General features: G+C 46.5%; 1 protein-coding gene across 5 annotated transcripts; it reads left to right on the top strand.

The window, feature by feature from the left end:
- The first annotated feature begins 7,792 nt into the window (after positions 1-7,792).
- Positions 7,793-21,875, top strand: LOC310922308 (lysophosphatidic acid receptor 4-like). Of its 5 annotated transcripts, none has more exons than XM_083882763.1 (2): positions 7,793-8,098; positions 19,141-21,875. In XM_083882763.1, exon 2 carries the CDS (start codon positions 19,341-19,343, stop codon positions 20,385-20,387), a length of 1,047 nt encoding a protein of 348 aa, XP_083738889.1. In that variant the 5' UTR covers positions 7,793-8,098; positions 19,141-19,340; the 3' UTR covers positions 20,388-21,875. The 5 variants fall into 5 exon arrangements, with proteins under 5 accessions (XP_083738889.1, XP_083738892.1, XP_083738890.1 ...); XM_083882766.1 differs by having other exon boundaries at positions 19,188-21,875; XM_083882764.1 differs by lacking the exon at positions 7,793-8,098 and adding an exon at positions 8,592-9,056.
- The last annotated feature ends 2,792 nt before the right edge of the window (positions 21,876-24,667 follow it).

Below are 24,667 nucleotides of genomic sequence, written 5' to 3' on the forward strand. Positions count from 1 at the left end.
CTAATGGCCCATCAACACCTTGCCCATGACTCACAGGTAACTCCCTCCAGGGGTTATCTCTGTTAATGGGCCATCAAGGACCCACTTCACACTCATCATCCCATTGTGAGATGCTCTGCCCAGGGGGAGGAGACAAGCATTCTCATCTGGATATAACCTGGGATTTGGAACAGTACAAGCAGCACTTACCTACTGGATTCCCAGAGGACCAGAGCTACCAGACCTTTCTACAGGATCACTGCTTCAGGAAGAGCACCTCACCTGGACTGCTTCCACCATCCTGCTCAGGTTGTATTCTGACTCTCTCAGTGGTCCTTTGTGTTATTGCATTTATTTTATTTTATTTTTACCTTTTTACCTTTCTTCTTATTAAATTGTATTTCTGACTTGGAGCCTCTCATTTGTTTTGCTTTCAAACCACAACATTTTTTTTGGTGCCCAACGTGGGGCAGAGGCACTGAGAAAAGTCAGAACTATAGTTTTGTATTGAAGAAGACACCTGTTTGCTATGATGCTCAACATGCTTACATGTGTCTTATACCTATCTCTCTATATTTTTCCACACATGGGGTACTATCTGCCGGTCTTAATGCTCCTGTGTAGACCAGGGTATGGTACTAAAATTGCCTTATTGGTCTATTATGTCCATTGCTTGATAAACTCCGGGGCAATGAACAGCATTCAGAATATATACCTAGTTTTAGATTCGTTTTCTGGTCTAGGATGCTACATCTGGGGCCTAAACAATCTTACCCAGCCCCTGTGGGGAGGAGTAAAGAATGATTTTTTCCAGCTTTTCAGGCATAACATAGCAGTTTTTGAAAATATTGAGTACCCTCTTAATACCAAGGACAGTATGATGTTGTTGTTAGTCCTGCTTTGTCTTCTCTGCACAGCCCGTAACATGCTTAGGATCAAAACACTACCTAGTGTGATACAGTGTGTTCTTAAGGAAGAGGAAGAGGGAAAGAGAAGCAAAACAACAGCATCAGCGTCTACACAGTCCATCACAAAGAAGAAGAGAACCAAAGGCAAGACAACAGTGTCCTCATCTACACAGACCATCGCAGAGGAGAAAGAAGCCAAAAGTGAATCAACAGTGTCCACATCTACGCAGACTGTCACAGAGGAGAACGGAACCAAAGGTGCTGTCAGCATCTCCACACAAACCGTCACTGAACTGGAACCACCTAAACCAGTAGCAGTTGCCACCACTCAGAAGAAGAAGTCAAGGAGCAAATCAGTCTGCGTAGTGACTGACGAGGATGCAGCAGGACCTTCGCAGCCAGCAGAGGAGACAGAGATAGAGATCATCATTCACTCTCTATCCCTGGGTGAGTTGCGTGACCTGCGAAGGGAATTCACCCGCCAGACCAACGAGTCCATCCTGACCTGGCTGCTCCGCATCTGAGACGCTGCAGCCAATGACACCATTCTGGATGGAATTGAGGCCAGGCAACTGGGATCACTGTCCCAGGATGTGGTCATTGACCAGGGGATTGGGAAAACCCAAGAACCTCTCAGCCTCTGGCAGCGACTGCTAACAAGTGTGAAAGACAGATAACTTTGTAAAGAAGACCTCCAAGTGCACCAAGGAAAATGGAGCACAATAGAACAAGGTATCCAATGCCTGAGGGAATTGGCTGTGCTGGAGATCATTTTTTCAGAAAACGAGAGATTTCCTAAAAGCTCAGATGATGTCCAGTGCACATCACGGATGTGGTTGAGATTTGCACGGCTTGGACCAGAGATGCACTCACGTTACCTGGCAACACTGCAATGGAGGGAAGGTGAGGACAAGGTGGGTGTCTTGGCTAATAAATTAAGAATTTACGAGGACACTGTCACCGCCCCAGTTTGCACTCATGTCTTGTCTGTGGAAACAAGACTGGCGGAGCAAGTCCGGAGCTTGATTGAAGAAGGCCATCAGAAATTAAAAGAACTTAAGGGAGAAATTTACCATATCTCACCAGAGCCGATGAGAGTCTCTGCCATTAGGAGCAGGCATCCCCCAGCCAGGGAGAGAGGATACACACCACGGGGTAACCTGTGGTCTTTTCTTCGAGAGCATGGAGAAGACATGAAGAAGTGGGATGGAAAACCCACCTCCTCCTTAGCAGCCTGGGTACGTGAACTGAAAAGAGGAACATCTACCACAAGAAGCCCATCTAGAATCAAGGTTGCCCCAGTCTCTCAGAACTCCAGACGGTACAGGAATGATGATATGACTGATCCTCTGGAAGGGACCTCAGAAACATACGTACAGGAGGAGAACAATGTATGCCGTGACCAGGAATAGGAGGGCCCTGCCTCTAGCCAGGAAGAGGAAAGGGATAATCGGATCTACTGGACTGTGTGGATCCGATGGCCTGGCACATCTGACCCACAAGAATATACGGCGTTGGTTGACACTGGGGCCCAATGTACCATGATGCCATCAAGGTATGTAGGAACAGAATCCATCTCTATTTCTGGGGTGACAGGAGGGTCCCAGGAACTGACTGTATTAGAGGCTGAAGTGACTTTAACTGGGAACGAGTGGCAAAAACACCCCATCACAACTGGTCCAGAGGCCCCATGCATTCTCGGCATAGACTATCTCAGGAATGGATATTTCAAAGACCCGAAAGGATATCGTTGGGCTTTTGGGATATCCGCAGTTGAGAAAGAAAACATCAGACAGTTGAATACTTTGCCTGGTCTCTCAGATGACCCCTCTGCTGTGGGACTGCTGAGAGTCGAAGAACAACAGGTACCAACTGCCGCAACAACAGTACACTGCCACCAATACGGCACTGACAGAGACTCTGTGATTCCCATACATGAGATGATTTGTAAACTGGAGACCCAAGGGGTGGTCAGTAAGACTCATTCACCTTTCAACAGCCCAATATGGCCCGTGCGTAAGTCCAGTGGAGAATGGAGACTGATGGTGGATTACCGTGCTCTGAATGAAGTCACGCCACCACTGAGCGCTGCTGTGCCAGACATGTTAGAGCTTCAATACAAGCTGGAGTCCAAGGCAGCAAAGTGGTATGCAACCACTGACATTGCCAATGCCTTCTTCTCCATTCCTTTGGCAGCACAATGCAGGCCCCACTTTGCTTTCCCCTGGAGGGGCGTGCAGTACACCTGGAACCGACTGCCCCAGGGGTGGAAACACAGCCCCACCATCTGCCACAGGCTGATCCAGGCTGCACTAGAGAAGAGTGAGGCTCTGGACCAACTGCAGTACATCGACGGCATCATCGTATGGGGGAACACCCCAGGGGAGGTCTTTGAGAAAGGAGAGAAGATTATCCAAATTCTGTTGAAAGCTGGTTTTGCCATTAAACGAAGTAAGTTTAAGGGACTGGCACAAGAAATCCAGTTCCTGGGAGTCAAGTGGCAAGATGGACGTCGCCAAATCCCCACAGAGATAATAAACAAGATCACTGCCATGTCCCCACCTACCAACAAGAAGGAAACACAAGCTTTCCTAGGTGCCATAGGCTTTTGGAGGATGCACATTCCTGAGTACAGCCAGATCGTGAGCCCTCTCTATCTGGTTACCCGCAAGAAGAACAATTTCCACTGGGGCCCTGAACAGCAACAAGCCTTTGTTCAGATCAAACAAGAGATTGCTCACGCAGTAGCCCTTGGCCCAGTCAGGACGGGACCAGATGTGAAGAATGTGCTTTACTCTGCAGCCGGGAACGATGGTCTGTCCTGGAGCCTTTGGCAGAAGGTGCCTGGGGAGACTCGAGGCCGACCATTGGGATTCTGGAGCCGAAGTTACAGAGGCTCCGAAGCCAACTACACTCCCACAGAGAAGGAGATCTTGGCTGCCTATGAAGGAGTTCAAGCTGCCTCAGAAGTGATTGGCACTGAAACACAGCTGCTTCTGGCACCCCGATTACCAGTGCTGGGGTGGATGTTTAAGGGAAAGGTTCCCTCCACACATCACGCCACTGACACCACATGGAGCAAATGGATTGCTCTCATCACACAGCGCGCCCGTATTGGAAACCCAAATCGCCCTGGGATTCTGGAAGTTATAACAAACTGGCCAGAAGGTGAGACTTTTGGATTATCGTCTGAAGAAGAAGAAAAGCAAGTAACACGTGCCGAGGAAACCCCACCATATAATGAGCTACTGGAGACTGAAAGACGATATGCTCTCTTCACTGATGGCTCCTGCCAAATTGTAGGCACTAACCAGAAATGGAAAGCTGCAGTTTGGAGCCCCACACGACAAGTTGCACAGGCTACTGAGGGACAAGGTGGGTCGAGTCAGGTCACAGAGCTTAAAGCTGTCCAGCTGGCTTTGGATATTGCTGAACGAGTGAAATGGCCGAGGCTCTATCTCTACACTGACTCATGGATGGTAGCTAATGCTCTGTGGGGATGGCTGAATCGCTAGAAAAAGGCCAACTGGCAGCGCAGAGGAAAACCCATTGGGGCCGCTGACATTTGGCAGGACATCGCTGCCCGAGTAGAGAGACTGACCGTGAAGGTTCGACACGTGGACGCGCACGTACCCAAGAGCCGGGCTAATGAGGAGCATCGCAACAATGAGCAGGTGGACAAAGCTGCCAAGGTGAAAGTGTCACAGGTGGATCTGGACTGGCAGCACAAGGGAGAACTGTTCCTAGCTCGTTGGGCCCATGATGCCTCTGGTCATCAAGGAAGAGATGCGAAATACCGATGGGCCCGTGACCGAGGGGTGGACCTTACTATGGACAGCATCTTCCCGGTCATCCACAACTGTGAGACCTGCGCTGCAATCAAACAGGCCAAGCGAGTTAAGCCTCTGTGGTATGGTGGACGATGGCTGAAGTACAGGTATGGGGAAGCCTGGCAAATTGACTACATCACCCTTCCCCAAACCCGCCAAGGAAAGCGCTACGTGCTGACCATGGTGGAAGCCACCACTGGATGGCTGGAAACCTACTCTGTGCCTCATGCCACTGCCCGGAACACCATCCTGGGCCTGGAAAAACAAGTCCTGTGGAGACATGGCACCCCTGAGAGAATTGAGTCGGACAATGGGACCCATTTCAAAAACAGCCTTATAAACACCTGGGCCAGAGAACATGGCATTGAATGGATATATCACATTCCTTATCACGCACCAGCTGCCGGAAAAGTTGAACGGTGCAATGGACTACTAAAGACTACCCTGAAGGCACTTGGCAGGGGGACCTTCAAGAATTGGGAAATGAACTTAGCCAAAGCTACTTGGATGGTTAACACCCGAGGGTCTATCAATCGAGGTGATCCTGCCCAGTCTGAACCCTTGCACATAGTGGATGAAGATAAAGTCCCTGCAGTACATATGAAAGGCATTTTAGGGAAGACTGTTTGGATTAATCCCACCTCAGGAAAAGGCAGACCCATCCATGGGATTGTCTTTGCTCAAGGACCTGGTCACACTTGGTGGGTAATGCAGAAAGATGGAGAAACCCGTTGTGTACCACAGGGAGACTTAATTTTAAGTGAGAACAGTGTGTGACGTTTTATTCTCTATGTGTATGCATATGTTTGTAAGAATGTATTAATTTGGATATGATGTAGATGGTAATCGAATAAGGGGTGGATTATGTCCTGGGTTGTAGTGTGGGATGTACACAAAGTATCTATTCTATCACCATTTTCATGAACTGTTGAAACCAAGTGGGGCAGAGCTCTAGTGTAGGGCTGTCTTCTGCTAATGGCCCATCAACACCTTGCCCATGACTCACAGGTAACTCCCTCCAGGGGTTATCTCTGTTAATGGGCCATCAAGGACCCACTTCACACTCCTCATCCCATTGTGAGATGCTCCACCCAGGGGGAGGAGACAAGCATTCTCATCTGGATATAACCGGGATTTTGGAACAGTACAAGCAGCACTTACCTACTGGATTCCCGGAGTACCAGAGCTACCAGACCTTTCTACAGGATCACTGCTTCAGGAAGACCACCTCACCTGGACTGCTTCCACCATCCTACTCAGGTTGTATTCTGACTCTCTCAGTGGTCCTTTGTGTTATTGCATTTATTTTATTTTTATCTTTTTACCTTTCTTCTTATTAAATTATATCTCTGACTTGGAGCCTCTCATTCGTTTTGCTTTCAAACCACAACAGAGGGGGTAAAACTTCTGCTTCAAAACATTGTGCCTTCTCAGCAGCCACACTTTCCAATAAGATAACAGCCCAGATTCCCTTGTTTTCCAAAAATAAATCCAGATTATTGATGTCCTTCCAGTGTTTTAACAAGGAGAGTTCACTAAATCCCACCCTGTCCCAAGTCTAGGACAAACACCATAGGATCAGGGTAGGGACACCAAATGGGTTGTGCAGAGATGAAGAGCCCAGGAGTCTGTTCCTTGTTTTTCCATTTTAAAGCAAACACTTTTCTGTAACTGCAACCAAGAAGAGAGGCAGCCTCCTCCTTTCTTCATGTTTGGCAAATAAACCTCTCTTAAGGGCACTGTGTTGGAAATGTTTGTACTTTATTTGTTTTTAAAAAATACACAAAGTGGGTTAATAGCACAACATTTGGCCTATTTAGGAGAAGGATAAAGGCATCCACATATTCCTTTGAGTGTCATGGAGGGCAGCAGGAATATATTGCTCTGGGGATGTTTTATTTCTCATCAATACCAAAACCTTTATGTTCCATAGGGAAAAACTTGGAATTTTAGGTTTTTTGTGTGATCTCTACAGGTTAGAGAACATCATTATGGCTCAGCTTAAGGATTGCACTTTTCCAGTTTCTAGTTTTGGCTGTAGCAGAATAAAGGCTCCTTATAAAAGAAAAAATCCTAAACCAAGTGGTGACTGAATAACCTGCTCACTACAACTTCTGGATTTAATGGCAACCACAGACAGATATAAAGCTGGAATCACTAGGGTGGTTTAGAAGGATGAACACAAAGGGTATAAATCCCATTCCCAATCCCCTGTAACATTTTAAGGAGTTGTTCTCCCAGTCCTTGAAGTTCCCAATAGCTTTTTGTCAGGAGAGTTTAATTAAACCAATAACTCTGAAGAGAAAGCAAACATCCCAGCCAGGCACAGCTGCCTGGGTCCTTTCCAGCAGCAGCAAAGTTGGCACAATCACCACATTCTGCCTAAATTCTGTAAGAGGCATGGAAGTTTTGGGTTAAGATTTATTCTGTGTTTAATCTTTAAGGGGCCGTAGGTCTCCTCTCTAATGTGTTTGCCTAGCCCGGGCAGTTTTGAAGCTCCGACTCAAGATGTTAATCTGCGAAAAGGTTTCAGGGAGCTCATCTTAATCTGTGTCAGAACACTCAGCTCCCGACATCCTTCTTTCCCTAAAAGAAGGTTTTGAATGCAGCTGCAGCGGTGTTGGTCAATGGGTTCCCACTGAAAGCTCTCACCCTCGCATGAGAATGGTGAAAAGCAGCCGCATCTCCCCAGGGATCAGCATTTCCATGCAGCCCCCTGAAAATGCCCACAAGCCATGAAACTGGGTTTCTGTATAAGTTTACTGGTGATACTGGCGGGTTTTCCATCCTGAGCCTTCTGCCAGTCCCACACAGTGACAGCGATGCCTTTGGCCACGCCGCCACCCCACATTTTCTGCCTCTATTTTTACTAAACAAATAAAATGGACCTTTGCCCATCGGAAGCAGGAAACATCTGCACTGCCACCGTTCTCACTCCGAATCCACGCTCCTGTTTTTGTGTTTCGTTAAACCAGGAGCTCGCAGAGGCTGAGCAGCCTTGAGCTGCTGAACTGTTACATGATATATTCAGGAAGTTATTTGCATGGAGGGGATAAAAGTCTGTGGCAGCAGCCGGGTGCGCTGCAGAGGCGACTCAGCCACGGCGGCCACCAGCCCAAGGAATTACATCTATCCAAGCTTCACAATGAGTTGTTTACTGCCCTTGGCTGCCTGTGGGAAGAGCCAAGGAGAGAGGAGGAAAAGGAGAGACAAACACAATGCCAGCGAGACGCGCTAGGGGGGAGGCTGGGCTTTAGCAGCAGCCCCGGCATTTCAGCCCTATGGAAGCAGAGGGCTGAAAAGGAAATAAAATGAACCATTCGCCGCCTTGCTGCTGCTGCCAGAAGAGCCTCGTCCCTACCTGAAGGGCTGAAATCGAAGGTAAGAGGGGAAAAGAACCAATTTTTAGGCAGAAGGCAGATTCACCGCGCGGCTCTCGAGGGCAGCTCCCAGGCAGACGCAGCCACGCTTCTCTGAATATTTGTAATTATGGCCCTGGAAAAGGAAAGCTGACCGGTTTTCCAGCAGGAATCCAGTGCTTTCAGGGCAAGAGCTCGGACTGTTCCAGTCAGCTCCTCTGAGATTTAAAACAAAACAACAACCCCCACCCTAACAAACAGCGCCTTTCTAAATCTGCCTAAGGAGATATTTGATATTTTATTTTCACGGCCAACTTTGCAGCTTCCTAATCTTACCCTGCGCTTTCCCGATTCTCAGCTCCCCCCTCTGATCCTCACTTTTTTAAACTGGAAGGCAAAACAATTACGGCCGCTGGAAGGAAAATCCGAGCTTTGAGGAGCTTTTCCCTGCTCGCTCCTATCGGGCACGCTCTCCCAGGCTGGGGCTCCCGGCTAATTGCTCAGGAAATCCGCGTTGCTCATTGTCGGGCTGTCCCTTAAAGCTGCTAATTCCGAACTGGGAGAGGCTCTGGAAGGGAATCCATGTGTAGAGCCCTGAGAGAGGGACCCAGCGGAGACCCGGGGCGGGGCGGGCTCCGGCGCTAATAACACATCCCTGCCCAATGGAAAGCGTTTCCTATGGAGACCCCCAGGAGTTCCTCCTGCCCACAGCCCCTGCCCAGACATTGGGCCAATTCTTGCGTCCCATTTTCCCAAGACACGGTGGCAGCAGCGCTCGGCAGCCCCGATCCCGCTCGGAACAAAGGCCGGGCAGTTGCCACCCAGCGCGGAGTTTGAGGATGAGCGGCTGAACTTGGACAAAGTGGGATTTTCCGCGTGGGAATAACGCGGTTCGTGTCCCCGGGACACAAAGGATCGCTGAGGGCTGTCAGGGAGGGATCCCGTGGAAGCACCGAGCCGTGGGAATGGTGGCGGTCCTGGTAAGTCTCCCGTTTCCCGAGGCAGGAAAAGAGGCCGGATTTCATGGCAGCTCCGGGTGGGGGTTCTGGAAGCTGAAGGCTCGGATGGATATGAAGGATGAATCCAGTCGGGTTTCACTGGAGATAAGTGGTGTTTTCCCTACTTTGGCAACTCCCCTTCCTCCTGCTCCAGCCCTGCCATGGCTGGGGCTGCTTAAAGGGAGGAAGATGAGTTCCAAGTTTTGGGAAAGTAATTCCTGTGTGAGCTACTCCTCCAGATTGCATGGAAATGGTTCTAACTCCCACCGTAATTCTCCATTCCCATCGAGATTCTCGTTGTGGCACTGCAGGTGACAAGTTTAGGACTTTTCTGTCCTGTTGTTTGTTGTGTGTTTGTGGAAAAGATCCCTCAGTTACAGCTTTCTTTTGTACTTGAAGTCAGTGTCATAAAGACACTTTAGGCTTAAAATAGGTTGGATATAAATGTGGCATTCACCTTTGTTTAATGGAGGGCTGGTTCCCACAAACTATACAAAAAATTAGGAATTAAGCTATAAATATTATACTGAAAACTTTAAAATTTGATTTATCACTTTGGCTTCCATTCATGGCTAAAATCTACTCCTTTAAAACTGCAAAATTCAATGAGAAAAATTCAAAGACAGCTCTAAAAAACGTGTGTCTGAAGTAAAATGAATGATGAACAATATAATTTAAAGATTTGGCTGTTTGGGAGAGAATTTAACACAATATAAGCACATGGCAGAAAAATTTGCAGGAAAAGTTTGAATGTTTTAATGACATTCCTAAAACATTGTTTGAGAGGAGACTATTGTGTGTGGTTTTTGTATTGCTGCCCTATAGGAACAGAACAGTCAAATCCAGAGGATGGGAAGTGCAAAATTCACATCTCAGTGATAAGGACATTCCCCCCTTGTAGTACTTTTCCATCTTCTTGCCCTTATGAGCATTCCCTAAAAACAAAACAGGCAGGAAACCCTGGTACTTTGAGGAGTTCAAAGCCTCTGCATTTTAAAAGAAAGTCCTGAAACACATAGGAGGGAGGGAGGAAGGGGGTGGGAAAGGAGGCTGAACAAACATTTCACTGGAATCCTCTGAGGCTAAAAATGAGAATCCTCCTCAACTGATAAAAATCGATGTCTTCCAAATTCCAGGGTCAGGAGCTCAGCTCCACACAGACAAACACAACAAATGCCCCAGTTCCCCACTCACCTTCATTTAGGGCATTGCAATGAGGCACAAAACTGCACCTGGGGTTGCTGAGGAGCAGGGATGGAAGCATTCCCTGGACAGGGAGAGGATGCTCTCTCAGCTGGAAGATGGATCAGTCCTCCAGCGGTGACCTCATGGCTGGAGCACAAGAGCAGGAATTAAAGCAGTTTTATCCAAAGCTTAGGCCAGATCCTGGGGACAGGGTGCACTGTTGGAGGGGACGTGACAAAGCAATTTGGGATTCTGTCATTGTGGCACTTGGAGCCATCTGGGTGCATGCCATGTCCATGATCCATCCATGCCAGCTGCCCCTCATCCTGCTTAGAGGATATTTGGAATTTGGGGCTCTATTTCCCAATGTCTGAGTGTTACTGGTCAGGGCCGTGTGGCTGGAGTGGTGTTCCCAGCCTCCTCGGTGCTCCAGGATCCCAAAGGAGCCGGCAGGGAGCCATCCCCGCGGGCTGGGCTGGGTGGGGATGGCTCCTGGAGCACTCAGACACCCTCAGCAGGTCTTTCCAGGTCAAGCGTGCATGCAGAGCCTCACTCTGCTCCTTCACACGTTACTCCTTCTCCCTAAATAAGGATCTGATTTAGTCCTGGAGAAGGGAAACGACTACTTGCCACAGAAAGGAAATTCTCTCCCTTGAAAAGAGGAGTGCTCTATTCCCAGAGCAGACAGTGGCTCTTCAAGGCTTCCTCCTGCACCAGCTCCCAGTTCAGCCCCATAAAAGGGGTAAAGTCCACCCTGCTCCAGACCCAGACCAGCCTGAGCTGACCCTGGCTGCAAGAAAATTTGCTGGATTATTTGTAATGGGTTTGGTTGGTAGAAAAAGGAAGATCTCTTTATCTTGGCAAGTGAAATTAAGGGACATTCATCAGTCCCTGAGCCCTGAGACAAAGGTGTGTTCTGGCAGCAGAGCAGATCCTTTCTCTGCTCAAAACATGAGCTCATCAGGCTGTGAGACCCAGTGATGCTGGAAATACAGCCACAACAGACCTCTTCTTTTCCTCTAATAATATTCCCATTTTCCTTTCTTGAACCTGCAGACAAATTACCCTCTTCCTCCACAGCATGTGTTTTACAGATGGATATAACCATATTTAGCAGGAAAAGCAGCACCCAGCCCTTGCATGGTGCCAAAATGTCATTACCTTGCCCTCATCTCATCATTAGAAATCTGATTTCTAAGAAGCTTCACTGCAGAAGCATTGCTGGCTAGCTGAGATTGGATATTTCTGCATTGTGGAGTCCTTTCTTAGTTATTTTAACACTTTACAGAAAAAGCCAGGTTGGACAAGGCTTGGAGGTGGAAGGTGTCTCTCTGCCCATGGCAGGGATGGAACAGGATGAGCTTTAAGTTCTCTTCCAACCCAAACCATCCTGGGATTCTACAATCCTCAAAATTTCCCCTTTCCCCCTCAGGATAAAGCCATTTAAGAGAATAAAGCCCTATTAGATCAACTCCCTGCAGTAAATAAATGCAGGGCACAGATCCCTCAAAGGTCTCAAACACAGATTGTGTCCAGCTCCATGGAAGAACTGGCCCAGTACCCAAAGGAATCCAGACAGCCCCTCCAGCCAGGCCACCTTGCCAAGGTGAAATTGGTGTTTGTGCTGCTGTGCTGGCACCTTCTTGGAAAAAAAGGCCATAATTTCTGGATAATTGGAGGAGAAAGTTTAGCTCTCCCATTTCAGCAAAGGGAGTGCAGAAGATCCATCCCAACGGGATGAGGATGGGGTGACAGGAGGGCTCCATGTGGCTCAGAGGAACTGAGGGAAGGCAACAAGGAGCCAAAAAGCCAAGGGATGGCCAAGGAACCACTGGAAATTGTGTCAGGGAAAGCAAAGAAAGGCAGTTTGTTGGGCAGGCTGCTGACTGGGAACCTTTTGGAACTGTGAGCAAATAAACCCAGGCCTGTTGTTGGGGTCCCCAGTGGCTCAGGGAAACAGGAATCTTATTTTTTATGTTGCTTTTTTCTTAGCCACACTTTGTAATGAACCAGAGCTACATCAAGGACACAGCAACCTCTACCACAAACATTATTCCTGAGTGAAAACAACCTGGTCAGACAGGGCAACTTTGCTTTTCAGCACTTCATCAGCTTTTCTTTGCATTTAAATCTTCTCTATTGAATCCAGCACTGCCATTATCCAACAATCCTCCCTCAGTTCGAGACCTGGGGCTCCAAACAAGCAGCATTCCAGCACTCCTCCAGCACCAAAGGCCGAGCAAAAAGCCGCTCTTACAAGTGTTAAATAATGCAAACTTCGCCGAGAAGTTTGGGGTGAATTCCATCGTTTTCTGGCTGCGGCCCAGCCCCTCTGGAGACTGCTGGGTATGGGGAAAAGCAGAGCACGCCAAGGGTTAGAGAGTGATGTAAATGGAGAGAGATTCTCAGTGCAAACAAAAGGAGAGTCATGCCCTGAGGATCAGTGGCTGAATATGGGGTAAGGCAGTTCGCGATTCTCTTCTGAAGGAAACATTTTAATTAGCTCAATCCAAAATAGATACAGCCCAGAGAAGGCACCACGAGCAGGAAATGCTTTGTAAGTCTCAGAGGACAGTGAGGAGACAACGGCGGTGCCGAGCAATTAAAAACAAAACAAAAAAAAAAATACAAGGGAAGAAAAAAGGAGAGCGCCTTTAAGATTCGGGCAGAGAGGCACAGGTTTCCTTCCCTGCTCCATCCTGGAGAATTCAATTGGGGTCCTGCTGCAGTTCGTGCACAACAGAAAGGAGCTGTTGAACCTGGAGGGGATGTGAGGGTCCCCAAGAGCCAAAGTCAGCTCAGACCAGGGGACAGGAGCGGCCAGTGGCTCCCACCTCATCCCGGCGCATCCCTGGGCTCACTCCTGGCTGAGCGAGGGGCGATGTCTCCTCAAGCGGCCCCATGTTTTGGGTTTTTCTCTCACAGAGGATTTGAAAGCAGCTGCTGAAACCTGACTTAAGCGAGTAACTCTCAATCCAACCTTCCCACAGGTACAGGAGACGACGTCGCACCCGCAGCCAGGGCTGGGGAGTGTCAGGTCCGGTGACATTGAGCACAAAAAGTGTCAAAGCCATGGATAAGAGCCTTCCTGCCCTGTTTTTTAGGCTAATCACCCGCAAACGTCCCCTTTCCCCCGGCATACCGGCCGGGCATTCACTCCGATAAACCGGGCAAGAATGGCCCTTTGAAGCTCCACAAACCTCCATGCACTTCAAAGTCTCACTTCTGTCTGCTCCTTTCCTACTGTTCTCCAACAAATAATTTAGGATTAGGAAATTAAAGAGATTAAAGCGTTTCTCCTTCCCAGCGCTTCGGATCGTCAATGGAGCTTTGTTTACAGGCAGCTGCTCTGCTTCCCACCCTCTAATCCCAGCCTTTCCTTGCTCCTACCGCACCGGGGAAGAAAACAGGCAAAGGTTACTGGAATCTGCGAGGAGCTCCGGGGAGGATGGAGCACTCACAGACACTCAGCGAGCTGAGCCAACCCCAAAATTGGTGTCTCAAGCTATTTCCCATCCCTACACCTTTCTCTGGAGAAGCCAGATCCAGCATTACCTACTCCAGCTGGTCCAGCTTTCCATAAACCTACACTGCTGGCACTGGGAAAAGAGGCAGAATTGCTGTGCAGCACCAGGTCCTGCCCTGGCAGCCTCAAACAGGGAAAAATCAGCCACCAGATTGCCCCAAACTGGAGGTTTGTCCTTAAAGCTGCTGCCAGTTCACACTCTCAGAGTTCTCTGTGAACAAAACCAAATTTTATTGAAAAAAAAAGTAGAAGTGGAAATTCTATTGCAGGAACTGAGATGCTTAGTTTTTTAGGTAGAAAAAGGGTTTTATATATATATATATATATATATATATATATATATATACATAATAGTTTTGATTTTATCTATTCTCAAACAATTGTAGTTTAATCTTATTTTATCTATAGTCACCAGTCTGGAAGAACTCAAATCCTACAGACTTACACAGAATTATCATCTCTGCAAAAATCTGCCAAACCCCCAAACATCTCCCCACACAAACCCCTTATGAGCCTTCTGCCTAATTAAAGTGTAACTTTGTGTCCTGGGTTGACAGTGCTTCCTATCCCATATCGTGGACTACCTTGTTATGTCTAACAGCTGTCCCTGTTTTTCCTGTTGGCTGGGCGGGCACTGGCTGCCCCCCTTTCTCTTAGCTCTGCTGCTGCTCTGGGCTAGCTTGCTGCGCTTTCGCTTGCCGCTCTCTCCCTCTTTTTTTCCTTTACGCTGCTCATCTTTGCTGTTTCCTTTTTTTTTTTTTTTTCTTTCCCTTTCTTTCCCTTCTTCTCCCCTCCCCCCCCCCCCATTTAAGATTTTGGACCGGCACCGGAGCTGACCTGACCGGAGAAATCCGAGGATCTCTGGGGCCCGTGAAAGAAGCTCTGCGCCCAGCCCCTCACAGTAACCTGAGCTTTTTTTTTCTTTTTTTTTCCCTTGTGTCGGGGGGGGGGGGGTGGGGGGGGGTGGGGGGGGGGGTGGGGGGTGGGGGGGTGGGGGTGTTTATTCATTTGTTAATAAACCGGTTTTTTCCACTTTGTTTGAGAAATTCCTTCCCAAACCCAGGGCTGGGGGAGGGGTGGTAGATTAGGGGAGTCCTTTGGAGGTTCTCCCCTAATTCAACCTAAACCAGGACACAAAGGAAGGAAATAAATCCCAAGAAGCTGCAGAGCTGAGTTTGTTGTAAAGTTGTAACCCTGGGCTCCATGGTGGGAGTAAGTTACACATCCCACAGGCGTTGTAGCAATGGAGTGAGGAGCAGGGAGCTGCAAACCCTGGAGTGAATGGGATTCTTGTCAGGAGAAAGCAGAAATAAAGTTCTTGATGTGCCCCAGGAAAATCCCTATTTATTTCCAAGGCCAGGGGCTGAGACCCTATCAAAACACAAGGAGTGGTGCCATAACCTGAGACAAAACCCAGAGAAACCTCCCCAAACCCCACTGTCCTGAAGATTTTGGCTTCTCTACCTATAAACCTTTGTCTCTCAAGATTTAAGAGATAACCCAAGTAGACACCATGATAATTCAGCAAAGATCCTTCAGCTTTGGGAGGTTTTCCCATCAGGGCTGTGCCAGACCTCCCAAACCCGTAGTTCAGTTGTTTAAATGAACACACAGGGTGTCCTTCACATCCAGACTGATAAAGTTCCACTCATCTGACATCTCATATGACTAAAAGAAAATGTGGCGATGCCAAAAATGCCAGCCCCAAACTTCATGCTGGTTTTCCTGACCTCAGTTTGCTGCACATGTGGAGAATGGGATCAGTGTGGAACAGGAAGAATGGGATAATGGAATGACAGGGGCTGGTTTTAAATTTGGTTTTTTTCCCTGCAGTAATTCCTGTTCTAAGACAGTTGCTCTGGATGGAGCTGCAGTTGGGCAGTTTGGAGGTGTCTTGGGGTGCTGGGAGAAGGAAATACAGGAATTGTAAACAGGATACTCAGGCACCATAGGAAGTAACACCAAGTTTTCCTCTCTTTTCAGTCCATGGAGGATGGGATATTTCTACTATAAAAGAGCAAAGCCTAGAGCTACTCTGCTGAACCTCACTCTGAATTACAGGGTTTTGTGAGGGATGGCTGCTGGAGGTTTGCTGGTACCATACCTGCTAGGAGAGAGAATATTCTGAATTTTAACACACTAAACAGGGGGTATATTCTGTTACATTCCTCCCCTCCTGGACTGGCCCCCAGTTTAAATACAGGATTTAAAGCTTTGCCCTGCCTGATATATATATATATATATATATATATATATATATATATATAAACTACTTTGTCATCTTATATTTATTTTTTTAAATATATTGCTTTACTTTTTCCCAGCAAGGCAACAGCAGTGGTGACCATGGTGTCCATGAAGAGCATCCCACTGCTTTAATCCATAGTGAAAAGGAAGGAAAGGGAAAACTCAATCTGTAGACTCATCCTACAGAATTTAAAGCACATGGCTGGGTTTCAAAGCCACATGTCAGCTTGTTTAAACACCTCAGAGTTCCATAGGTAAACAAGCCAGGCTGTATTTTAAAGCCCTTAAATTAACTAGACAATTGCTGGCAGGCAATTCCCAGAGATTAGACACTAGAAAAAATGGGATTTGACCTTGGGGCTGTCTGGAGCAGAAAGAAAAGAGTCAGGTGATGGAGCATCTTTTCTCATGTGTGAGGAGTATCTGGGTCAGGCTGCTGGCAACGAGCACTTGGTCAGGAGCAAAGGTGACAGTTCCAAAGGCACCTTTCAAACCTGGGTCTTGCCAAAATCCAGGCCAGTTGGAAAGTGAGGTTTCCATTGGGCTTCCAGGCTGTGTGAGGTTTCAAAGGACACCCAATCCCTCTGAGATCTCCCCAGCAGGACCCAGAGTGAATCCTGGACCAGGAGAGTGTGGCACACTTGGGGTTCACACACCCAGGAAGTCACATTCCAGCATAAAGACAAACTCTCCTAATGAAGATAACAGGGAGTGTCTGCACTGGGAGGGAGCTCCAAGCCAAGGATTTAATGCTTTAGGCTGAAGGTTAAGCCAAGGCTCAGCTATTCCTGTTAGAGCTCATGTGAGCTTTCCAATCCAACTTAGTTCTTGTTTAAAGGCATTTGAACTTTCAGGAAAGACCTTTCCTTTTTTCCTTCCACCACAGATCCAAAGAAAGTGAGTTCAATCACATATTTGAGATTTTACTCCTGTTCTTCTCATAAATTTAAATATTTGATATCATTTTTTTAGCTTGTTTCCCAATAAAGTTCATTTAACCATGAATTTAGTAGGAAAAACACTTCCACAGGAGAGACCTCCAAGTTCCAATGCATCTTTTTGGATGTCCAAAGGATGAAGTCATCTGGGAAGGGAGATCTGGCGATCCTCCTTTCCTGATATTTTGCCTGGTGCAAAAGTGAGGTGTTGCCTGCTCCCAGGGTCACAGCAACAGTTTTTGGGAAGCCTGTGGTTCTCCAGGCATTCCCAGGTGAGGAACTTTCCCCTTGCACCCGGCAAAGCCGTGGCTACCCCAGCTTTCCCAACACTTGCCATTTTACCAGCAAGGGTGACAGCTTGCATGTGAGAACTTCCAGGAGGAAAACATGGAAAACATCTGATTTTGATTGTTTACATCCCAAATTGTCTCGAATCCATGCTTTCTTTTCCATTTTATTTGTTTATATGTTGCCATTGCAACCTTTAACACAACTCAGTGAAATGTTTGGAGCTGAAACTCCTCTGTCAGGGGATCACTCTGGAAAGGATCACACTCTTCACAAGGGTTTTGCCTCCAAATTACTCCTGGTTGTAGCTCCTAAATTTCTTAGATTACAAGGAGATTCCAAACTAGTTCATATTTGGTTGGCTGGAGTTTGTAAGGAAAAGGTCTTTCCCTTCATGACCCAACTTTGCTCCACATTTCCAAGAAGTGCTGAGCTCATGATTGAACTCACAAACCCTCCTTGCTCCAACGAGGAGACTTTCCAAGGGATTATCCTCACAGGTGTTCAAAATACTTAAAATAGGCAGGAGAGATGATCCAGAGAGTTCAGGAAGCACCTATGTCCAAGTAAAAACATGCTCACTTCAACTCCACATGTCTCCAAAGCTTGTTGAGTTGGGACAAAGTCTTACAAGTGTGTAGTCCATGAGATTTCCCAAATTTCGCATTCCAAACCTCGACATGAATTATTTTAAAAAATGGATATTGATCTAATACCAATATCCAACTATAACGGACAAAGACTCTCTAACAGTTTAAAGTTAGAAAGTGTATGTTTATTACGATGCCGGGCAGCGTTGGTGGTCCTTTTTATGAGGCGGAGTCCCAAAAATGATGAAGTAAGATAGGTCTTCCTCACTTTGACTTTTTAACCTTTTAGTGTTGTGTGACAACTGAATCCTGTTTTTCCAGGACTGTTTGATTTATGATTGTATTGTATTCTTGGAGTCTATTGATTAGTCAGAATACACAAACGTAGTCTGTCGGGCCTCATGATTTATCAGTTCCTTAAATCCAGCTTCTGTTAATAGAGGGAAGTTTATCTATCTTACCTCAGCAATATCTAGTTTAACTAAAGTCCTTAATTCTTCTAAATTAATGCTTCAGACAAAGAGTAGGAATGAAAAGCAGCTGTTGGTACAGCTTAGAGAAATCTTTCTTGGGAAAGTTTTACACTTGCAAAAAAAATTCCTTTTGGAAGTAATACCATATTTGCAGACATTTTTAAGCAGGGAAAAAAAGGCAAACATGGCTTTGGGAAGTGTTTTTGATAAACATTTTTAAGGTACAAAATTTTTTCACTTTGGAAAACATGTAAGGATGCTCCTATTTTCATTTAGAAAAAAGGCAAAGCAGCTCTTCATTATCATAGATTTGGGGGTTTTTAAAATTACATTTGCATCAAACAGAGGTTGAAAATCCATAGTACTTGCCTTTGTGCACAGTTTAAAGCAAACACTACAACTTTCAGCTTTTCTTCTCCTGTTACAGGTTTAGGGGAAATTTGAGATGTTTCATTCTGTTAAATTTCTTTCCAAACATACAGGGCCAATTCCATCTCAGGTTTTAAAGAAAAACCTTTCCAAGGGGAAAGTTGGAATTATCGTAGAATGGTTTGGGTTGGAAGGGACCTTAAAGCTCCCCTTGTTTCAACCTCTGCCATGGACAGGGACACCTTCCATAGACCAGGTTTCTCAGAACAATCACTCTCCTTCAGACAGGAGGATCAGGGAGTGATGGAAGGAAAGGAAAGGCCAAATTCAGTAAATTCCATCTTCAACTGTGAAAAACCCCAATAATAGTAGAATTTGTAAAGACTCGCTTGAAAACTAATTCCTGCTCTTGTTTGCACATATATTAATTTGGGAATTTCTCTTGTACAGCCTCTTTGGGGGACTGGTTCAAGACATGGCAGTTCTCTCTCCTTTAGGATGAAAGGATCCATGAGGGAGATGCGGTAGGAAGGAGTCCAGCCACCTCCCTGGAATGTGTTCCTTTGGGAAGGGACAAGCTTCCTGCCTTATTTTATGGATGTCACTGAAGTAGACTTTGAAGGCCTTTGGAAGGTCATCCCAGACTTGGCATGGGAAACCACAGTGACAACCATACCTGCCTGACAGATGATTCCTTCAAGTACAACCTGTATGGAGCCGTGTACAGTGTGGTCTTCATCCTTGGCTTGATCACAAACTGCGCCTCCCTCTTCGTTTTCCTCTTCCGGATGAAGATGCGGAGTGAGACGGCCATTTTTATGACCAACCTGGCAGTTTCAGACTTGCTTTTTGTGTTCACTTTGCCCTTTAAGATTTTTTACAACTTCAACAGGCACTGGCCCTTTGGGGACACCCTGTGCAAGATCTCAGGCACGGCGTTCCTTACCAACATCTATGGGAGCATGTTGTTCCTCACCTGCATCAGTGTGGATCGCTTCCTGGCCATTGTGTATCCCTTCCGCTCCCGCACCATCCGCACCAGGAGGAATTCTGGCATTGTCTGCGCTGGCGTTTGGATCCTGGTCCTCAGTGGTGGAATTTCGGCCTCACTGTTCTCCACGACCAACGTGTCCAACACCAGCACAACCTGTTTCGAAGGGTTCTCCAAAAGGATCTGGAAAACCTACCTCTCCAAGATCACCATATTTATTGAGGTGGTGGGGTTCATCATCCCTCTGCTGCTCAATCTCACATGTTCCTCGCTGGTTCTCCGGACTTTACGGAAGCCGGCTACCCTGTCCCAGATTGGGACGAACAAGGAGAAAGTGCTGAAGATGATCATTGTGCATGTGGCCATTTTCGCCGTGTGCTTTGTCCCCTACAACTCCATCCTGTTCCTGTACGCGCTTGTGCGCTCCCAGGCCGTTGCCAACTGCTCCCTGGAGAGGTTTGCCAGGACCATGTATCCCATCACATTGTGCATTGCGACCCTCAACTGCTGCTTTGACCCCTTCATCTACTACTTCACCTCTGAGTCCTTCCAGAAGTCCTTCAACATCAAAAACCAGATCAAAATAGATTCTCTTTTCAAGACAGAGATGCCGCTCACAAAAACGGCACTGCCGGCACGGCAGGATGAGATCAGTGACCAGGCCATCACCAACAGAGGAGATCCCACATCTGAATCCCATTTCTAGGGAGATGTTTACACAGGGAGTTATCCCTCATTAGCTCTTAACACCATGTGGCAAAGAGCAGTTCTGGAAAATGGGGGTTCACACATGGAGTTAATGAAGAAAAGCTGCTGGGGGACGACAGATCCTCACATTGGGATGGTCCCATCACATTCCACAGGTGAACATGAAGTATGAAAATCCCAATGGATCTCCCTTTGGAGATTATGGATAGGCTACAACACATGCATCAACTCAGGAGGGAACAGAACAGCATCTTTAACCAGAAGGTGCCAACATATGGCATTTTCCCCCCTTGGCAGTTGACATGGGACCAGTTGGGAAATAGAAAATTTCATTTTCTTAAAGATTCCTGCCAATACTTCTGCCTTCTGGAGGTGCATCCTTATCCTCATATGTTAACTCAGTAACTTCCCACAATATGTATGTTTGCTTACAAAGGCATAATAAAAGCTTGTGGCTTTTCCTTACTCCACTGCCAGAGTGTAGAGCCTGGTTATCCTAGAGACTGGAATTTATGGAGAGGTTTGAAGTGTAAATAATTGTTTACCAATTAGGCAAAAGAGTTGCTTGGTGACAGAAAAGATTTTAAGAAAAAAAGAATTATTTCTACAGTTTTGAAATATGAAGTTTCATTTTTATCAGATTAAGCTGTTATTTAATTTATTTGATTATTTTTAATGCCACATCTGGGGAGGAGTAAAGAGCTCATTAATGATCTATTGCACCTGGGCTTTTGTATCCCAGGGGATTATGTGACTATTTCTGGGAAGGGCTGGACTGTAAAGTCAGCTGGAGAAGGGCCTAAAACCACAGAGTTCTTCCAAAGGCAAAGCTCCCAAATGGAAGCTGAGGCAGCTGAAGGCCCAGGAGTGCTGATCCCAATGAAATATGGACAAGTGATGTCAGAGCACCTAATTAAGGGATGATCTGTGATTGCTTAATGGGTTTTTAGGGCCTCAAAGTAACTCAAAAAACAATTCACTGCACTCTTTTCTTAGCTGGTTACAGCAATATTGTCTTGTTTTCCAATTAATTTATTACCTTTCCTTTTATAGATCACAGAAATATATAGAAAATTAATTATTTGTATGTGTTGCATTTTCCCCTTGGTTCCTTTCTCCAGCTCTTGGCTCATGTTTGAAGCTCTACAGCCCTTCCCAGGCTGGTTCATTCTTAAGTGTAAGACAAAGAAATGAGGAGAACAATTCAATTTGAAAAAATATCAAGTTACAACTTGTTAGCTCAGCAATCTACATTACCATGGTAAAGGTACTTCTAGGACTTTATTGCCAAAAAAGAGACAAATTATTAATTGAACAGATGTTCTCCACTCTATTTTAAGTCTCTCTGATGAAGCCTCAGGGTATACAAGAGCAACACCTCTAATGTGATCATTTAAAGCAACAGAGGTTTAAATGTGAGAAGAATTCAGCTGTAAAATGTTAATGCTTCCAAGGGAATCTTTATTTAGCACTGTATTCACTTTGAATAAAGAAGTCAGTGGCTAACCAAGGTTGAGAGACCCCATAAATTATTCTATTTCAGTCCTAAAATGTCACTTATTGGAGAAAAACATATGATCAACTCATTATACACAGAGCTCATGAGAGCAGCCAAAATATTCTATTTCAGCTCTGAGTTACAGCAATCTTTACTGGAAACTTGCACACAGGACTGGCCTGGGAGGCTGTTCTGGAGATTAAACCCTCAGACAACTGCACTTTGGAGCAGAAAAATGTGAAAACAGGGAGAGATCATTGGAAAAAGTTGGTGGAATGAGGTCGATGTAGGACAAGGGACAGGCACTGACAAGGAATTTGTCAGCAGCTGGGAAAATGTTACCTCTAGCCCAAGGGATGAGCTGGGCCTTAGGAAGCAGCAATATTTGCCATTTAACCAGAGGTGGTGTCAGGCAGTGCTCTGTCCCTTTTCCTGCCTGTGTTCCTTTCCTGCTGGACCCAAACTCTTCACAGCGAATTTTAAAATCCATATTTCCTTTGGCTGATCAGCCCATCTCAAGCCTTGCCATGAAATGTGTGTATTTCAGAGTTGTTCCCATAACTTCAGATCAAAAGGCAAACTGAGGGATTTGCCAGGCTTCCCTACAGGCAGAGTTCTCACCATGGAGAAAATCCTTCATCCCATGGCAGAGAGGAGGATTGGGGAACCATCAACAGCTCTGACACACATCAAACTCTGTGAGAAATGGGGCACCCCATCCCAAAACCCTGCCAGGAACTGGACTTAATGAGACACAAGCTGCATTTTTAGGGATGAGAGAGGGAAAGAAAAAGAGCAGGAAGAATTCACTAACAAGCTTCATTTCTAGGGATGGGAGAGAGAAGGAACGGGACAGAAGGATTCACTAAAAAACTGAGGGTGCATTTAGAACCACAGAATATCCCGAGCTGGAAGTGACCCACAAGGATCATGGAAGTCCAAACTCCTGGCTCTGCACAGGACAGCTCCAAGAATCCCACTCTGTGCCTAAAAACACATCTTCCTATTTTTAAGAAAAATATTTGGAACATAAGAAAATGCTCTTCTCTGAGGCAAACCCCTGATTAATTCAGATTTACAGAGATGAGAAACCTGTTTACACTCAGCTTGTTCTCAGTGGGCAACATCCAACTTCCAGCTTGGGAATCTTATTTTAAAGCTGCTGCTTTACGCTTGCAAAGCAAGAAGAGATTCCGGTTTGTGGGGTTTGGGAGCTTTGTGGGACAGGGCTGCTCTCATGTCTGTTGGCAGCAGAATCTCTCATTTCCAGAGTCCTGAGACACCTTCTGCTCTGAATGTGCTCCGCAGACCTTCCTCTGGTTAAATCCAAGGGAAGAAAGAAAAACCCAGGCTAGAAACCACTGTCTGGGCTTCTGAAGGAAATGGTAAAAGAGAGGAGGGAAAGAACTGCCTGGGACTGGACAAGCTCCAGGCTCCACATCCATGGCCTGCCTGTAACCCTAGCATAATGGGTGTCTTTTTGGGAGCCAAACCAGTGCCAATGGTTACAAATTTCTGTTTGCAGTTTTATAGGGCAAGAGCTGTGGTGGATATTCTCACATAAAATGTAATCCTATCATCCTGTGCCAAAATGCCAACTGAAAAGATCCATTATTTTGTAATTTAAGACCTCATAAATTATATGGAGATCACATGATGATTGACACATCTGCTGGGACAGGTCTTGACTAATCTGTTTTTTTCTAGGTCAGGTACACTGAGTATACACTCCATGGTTTGTGGATAAATAACCAATTATGCATTCGGAGAGAGGAAAAGTAATTTTTCAGATGTTAGTAAAGCCAAGCTGGGAGGAGAGGGTGGCAGAAAAGTGGATTCCCAGTTTTTCTGGCTGAGGGGCAGCTGAGTGTTCCTCCCCCCGACAAAGGGCTGCTGTCAGCAAAGACAATGCCACCACTTCAAGTTTAAAAACAAAATCAAATTAATTTAAAGTCACTGCCCTTATCTGAGGCTGAGACAGGACCCAGAAATCCTAAACAAACATTAATCATGGATTTCCTTGCTTCCAGCCAGTTCCCTGTTCCCAGTCCTCCCACACCATTCATTCACCAGCTTTGCAACCCATTGCCCATCTGGAAAAGCTGCAGCTCCAAAAGGCTCCTGAGCCCTCTGCTCAGCCCAAATCTACCCTGGGGTGCCCACACCTGGTGAAATTCTGTGCCAATCTAAGCTGTCATGACAGGGAGAAGCAGGGCTTTGTTCTACACTCCCAGGGAAGCTCCTCTTGGTGCCATCATGGGCCCTACAACAGGTGAAAGGTGCCAAGTCTTATGTAAATCTTGGGTAAATCTTGAGAAAATCTCCACCAGCTTTGCACAATTGGTGCAAACTACCCAGAGTCACACCTACGAACCACAAGGGCAAAGAGGCAGCACAAGCCATGTATAAAAGTCGGATGAGCCAGAGGGATGGAAAGTTCCTGTGCTGCACATACACATCAGCCACTCAGGCTCTGCTGCTCCTGTCCCTGCTCCCTGCATTGATCCAGCCTTGAAATCCCTCTAAAACTAACCCTGGGAAGGTTTTTGGTTGTTCTCCCTGAAGTTCTGCATGGATGAGGGAGGGAGGGAGGCTCTGCTCCCAACCCAGCAAAAATACACGGATGACCCAGAAGGAATTTCCCTGTGCCAGAGAGATACAGCACCTCTGATAACCTTCTCAAAAGCTGTGTCCCTACAGAGTTCCCCCATGACATTCCATGCCCTTCCCAGTGGGAAGGTTTGCTGTCCACAGGCAGGAAATTGTCCTATGAAAGTGTC

Source organism: Zosterops lateralis (genome assembly GCF_965231275.1).
Source record: "Zosterops lateralis genome assembly, chromosome: W".
In the NCBI taxonomy this organism is placed as follows: Eukaryota; Metazoa; Chordata; class Aves; order Passeriformes; family Zosteropidae; genus Zosterops; species Zosterops lateralis.

Coding starts and splice junctions, on each gene's coding strand:
- LOC310922308 (XM_083882763.1), top strand. CDS start 19,341: ATGGGAAACCACAGTGACAACCATACCTGCCTGACAGATGATTCCTTC.